A 4,642-nucleotide genomic window follows, 5' to 3' on the forward strand; every position below is an offset into this window, starting at 1 on the left:
ATGGTCTTGAACTCCTGGCCTCGAGTGATCCTCCTGTCTCAGCCTCCCAAAGCGGTGGGATTACAGATGTGAGCCACTGCGCCCAGTCTACACAAGCTGTTTTTTTTTTTACAGGGTGATGTGCACACGGTGGGTCCCTCTGGGTAGTCCCAGGACAGATGAGGGGCCCAGCCTCACCCATCTATGAATCCTGGAGACTCCAGGCTTCCCATTCACCCAGGGTTCTGCGGCCCTCTCTGAGGCTGGAGCCAATCTCCCCTTCCGTCAAGGGATCCGGGGAGACCGCCAATCCCGGTGCTCCCCTGAGAGTCTCTGAGAGGCCCCGACACCGCCCCCGCTCCAGGTCCCCGGGATGCTCGCGCAGGCGGGAGCCCGGGGCTCCCGGGGGATCCCTGAGCGTCACGCCGCTGTTGTGGAGCGCGTGTTGACAACGTCGCCGGGGAGACGGGCGGGGGCGGGGCACGGGAGAGGGGGAGGCGCGGCCCTGGCGGCGCGCGAGGGGCCGGGCTGTCAGCGCAGGGCCCAGGCCGCCGCAGTGGCCACGGCCGCCGCCGCCCGCCGGCTTATATACCGCGGCTAAATTTAGGCTGCGCCCGGAGCTCGTCCCCATCCGGGACGCGTTTCCGCCGCCGCCGCTTTGGCCCGGCCCCCGCGCGCGCCGCGCCTATAAGGCTTGGGCGGGCCCGGCCGCGGCCCACAGAGCCTTCCCCGCCCGCCCGCGCCCCGACCAGCCCGACCTCGGGCAGCCACTCACCGGTGTCCCCCGTCCGCGTCCTTCCTCCCCGGGTCCCGGCCATGGCGCTGAGTGAACCCATCCTGCCGTCCTTCTCCACTTTCGCCAGCCCGTGCCGCGAGCGCGGCCTGCAGGAGGTGAGGGCGGCGGGGACGGCGGGGCGGCCGGGACCGTGGGCGGCGGGCTCGGGGTAGTAGAACGTGGGCTGCGGGGTGACAGGATGCGAAGGCGGGGACTGCAGACTCAGGAGAGGAGGATGCGGGCCACGGGGATCGCGGACTCAGGGTGGTAGAAGGCGGGCAGCGGGGGCGGCAGGCAGCGCCCCCCGAGCCCCGCCGCCCGCTCACGCCTATTGCCCTGTCGCCCGCAGCGCTGGCCGCGCGCCGAGCCCGAGCCCAGCGGCACCGACGACGACCTAAACAGCGTGCTGGACTTCATCCTGTCCATGGGGCTGGACGGCCTGGGCGCCGAGGCCGCCCCGGAGCCGCCGCCGCCGCCCCCGCCGCCTGCGTTCTATTACCCCGAACCCGGCGCGCCCCCGCCCTACAGCGCCCCCGCGGGTGGCCTGGTGTCTGAGCTGCTGCGACCCGAGCTGGACGCGCCGCCGGGGCCCGCACTGCACGGCCGCTTTCTGCTGGCGCCGCCCGGCCGCCTGGTCAAGGCCGAGCCCCCCGAAGCGGACGGCGGCGGCGGCTACGGCTGCGCCCCCGGGCTGACCCGTGGACCGCGCGGCCTCAAGCGCGAGGGCGCCCCGGGCCCGGCGGCTTCGTGCATGCGAGGTCCCGGGGGCCGCCCCCCGCCGCCGCCCGACACCCCGCCTCTCAGCCCCGATGGCCCCGCGCGCCTGCCCGCGCCCGGCCCGCGCACCTCCTTCCCGCCGCCTTTCGGTGGCCCTGGCTTCGGCGCGCCCGGGCCTGGGCTGCATTACGCGCCGCCTGCGCCCCCAGCCTTCGGTCTCTTCGACGACGCGGCCGCCGCCGCGGCAGCCCTGGGCCTGGCGCCCCCCGCCGCCCGCGGTCTCCTCACGCCGCCTGCCTCCCCGCTGGAGCTGCTGGAGGCCAAGCCAAAGCGCGGCCGCCGCTCCTGGCCCCGCAAACGCACCGCCACTCACACCTGCAGCTACGCGGGCTGCGGCAAGACCTACACCAAGAGTTCGCATCTGAAGGCGCATCTGCGCACGCACACAGGTGGGCGGCACGCACGGGCCAGGAACGCAGGCCGGGGGACGCGGGAAGAGAGGTCGGATTCCCAGCGCGCGCCAGAAAATGAATTTAGGACCTCCCTTGGGGCGTGGCTCAGGGGGATCCGGCAGGGAGTGCACGCTTAGGACTCCCCGGGAGGCGTGGCTCGGGAGGTTGGTTGTGGGGGCACACAGGCAGGAACACTCCCTAAGGAGGTGTGATCCGAGAGGTTGGGGTGGGGGCTTGCACGCTTAGGACGAGGGGGGCCTCAGGAGGTTGGGAAGAGCACTTAGAAAACCTCCTGGGGGCGTGGCTAGGGGGACAGTCTCAGAAAGTTGGAGAGGGGGAGCAGGTTTAGGAGCCGCTGGGCACTTGGCGCAGAATCCCCGGGGTTGAGGCTCAGGTAGCTGGGGAGTAGGTGCGCGTTTAGGAACCCCGGGGAGATGCTGCGTCTCAGGAAGTTGGGGAGGGGGCGCAGGCTTGGGACTCCTCTGGGGACAAGGCTCAGGACCTTGCGGAGGGAGTGTGCGCTGGGAAACCTTGAGAGATTCCGTGTCTTAGAATGCTGGAGAGAGGGTGCATGCTTAGGACCCGTCGGGGGGCGTGGCTGACAACAGTGGGGAGTGGACCTTGCGCTCCTCCGACCCCCTGGGGGTGAGGATCCGGATTGTCGGGGGAGTTGGGGATGTAGGGCGAGGATCCCTCAGGGGTGCAACACTACCGCGGGGAGCGCGTCAAGGCCCTGGTTAGGGATAGGTTGCGCTCGCCGGGGTAGCCATGCGTGCCCTGTCCTAGGAGGGAAACTGAGGCTCACTCTCGCCCCCTCCCTGCAGGTGAGAAGCCCTACCACTGCAACTGGGACGGCTGTGGCTGGAAGTTTGCGCGCTCAGACGAGCTCACGCGCCACTACCGCAAGCACACGGGCCACCGGCCATTCCAGTGCCATCTGTGCGATCGTGCCTTCTCGCGCTCCGACCACCTGGCGCTGCACATGAAACGGCACATGTAGCTGGGACACCCCTGCCCACCTGCGCGCGGCCGTGGCGGGTCCCACGCGCCGGGCGCGGCCCCCTCCCAAACTGTGACTGGTATTTATTGGACCCAGAGAAGCGGGCCGGGCACAGCGTGGCTACAGAGGGTCTCCCTCGATGACGATGACGACGACGCCACAACCACCCCAGCCCCCGTCTGTGACTGAAGGCCCGGTGGGAAAAGACCACGATCCTCCTTGACGAGTTTTGTTTTTCAAAATGGTGCAATAATTTAAGTGGCATCTTCTCTCCCACCGGGTCTACACTAGAGGATCGAGGCTTGTGATGCCTTGTGAGAAATAAGGGCCTTAATTTGTACTGTCTGCGGCATTTTTTATAATATTGTATATAGTGACTGTGACAAATATTGTATTACTGTACATAGAGAGACAGGTGGGCATTTTTGGGCTACCTGGTTCGTTTTTATAAGATTTTGCTGGGTTGTTTTTTTTTTTTTAATTAAAAAGTTTTGCATCTTTAAAAAAAAATCACAGCACTGGTCTGGCTGCTTGGAACTGGGGCCTTGGGGCACTTGGGAGGAGGGGGGAGTGGACAGTTTGATGGAGGGCAGCCCCACTAAAGCATCGTGTGCAGTGGGTCCTGCCTCTGCCAGCATCGGGACTGCCAGCTGCTGTGCCCGCCTGCCAGGAACCTGTGGGTTTTTCTGTAAATTTAAACACTGCATTTTAGGACTGAGGGAGGGTTATTTTAAGGTTGTTCTTTGAGCCATAAATTGTCTCTTTGCCCCACAGCTGGGGAAAGTGCTGGTCCCACTGACGTGGCCTCCTCTACGTTGAAAAAAAAAAAAAAAAACAACTTACCTCTTCCTGGAAGCCTCTGAAGTTTTAGCCAAATCTCTGGAGTGCCAGCTTTATTTTTGTTTTTATTTTTCAAGGGGGTTAACCTGCTGAGTTTCTGGTATGTTCTGCACTTTACTCATCTTGACATTTAGCAAATCTTTTCTTAAGGGGTGAGTTCCCCATTCTGCTAGGGGAAAACAGTGAAACCTGCATTCAAGGGCCACACATGAAGCTCTTTTCCAGATGAGGAAATGGAGACCCAGAGAGGTAGCAGCAGGGTGGTGGAGTTGGGTTGTTAGCCTGCTCTGTCTGCCTCCAAGGGTCCCTGAACCCCACTGGGAAGGGAGTGGTGGCTTTCTACAATGACCCACCTGTTGTGTGCATTGGAAGGCTAGGAGAGCCTCCCCTGTAGGTCTCCTGGTGCAAAAAATTCACTGCCTCAATGATGAGAGGTGACCAGTCTGGAAACCCACCTAGAGAGCAGAGGAGACCCCTAAATCCCACCATCCCGAGTGTCTCAGGCAAGGAGGTATCTCTCCCCTCAAATTTCCCCTGCCACCCCTCACCTTCCCCATTCTCAGGGGCCCCGGGTAACCATGACCACCAACCATTGCACAAGTTTCCAGAAAGTGAAAATAGCTCGTAAGCAGCGCCTGCTTTAAAACACTCTCACCCCGTTGCGACAGAGGCTGGGATTTCCTCCCTCCCTCCATCCTTCCTCCTCCCCGACTATAGCAGCCCTGGAAACAGCTGAGAGGTGTTTAGTAATCCACAAAAAGCAGAAATACGAGTTGACAATCTGATTCATTTTTCGAGAGTAAATAGCCTGGCCTCACTTCCGCTGGTGATGAAGGGTGTGAGTGTTTTTGAGCCTCTTGTACCCTCCGTGTGCAGCTT

General features: G+C 63.2%; 1 protein-coding gene across 1 annotated transcript; it reads left to right on the forward strand.

The window, feature by feature from the left end:
• Positions 1-640: 640 nt before the first annotated feature.
• KLF2 (KLF transcription factor 2) lies at positions 641-3,799 on the forward strand. Its single transcript, XM_055239185.2, has 3 exons — positions 641-870; positions 1,104-1,920; positions 2,748-3,799. The coding sequence occupies exons 1-3, from the start codon at positions 796-798 to the stop codon at positions 2,921-2,923; spliced, it is 1,068 nt and encodes a 355-aa protein (XP_055095160.1). The 5' UTR covers positions 641-795; the 3' UTR covers positions 2,924-3,799.
• The last annotated feature ends 843 nt before the right edge of the window (positions 3,800-4,642 follow it).

This window comes from Symphalangus syndactylus, chromosome 13 (assembly GCF_028878055.3).
Source record: "Symphalangus syndactylus isolate Jambi chromosome 13, NHGRI_mSymSyn1-v2.1_pri, whole genome shotgun sequence".
Lineage (NCBI taxonomy): Eukaryota > Metazoa > Chordata > Mammalia > Primates > Hylobatidae > Symphalangus > Symphalangus syndactylus.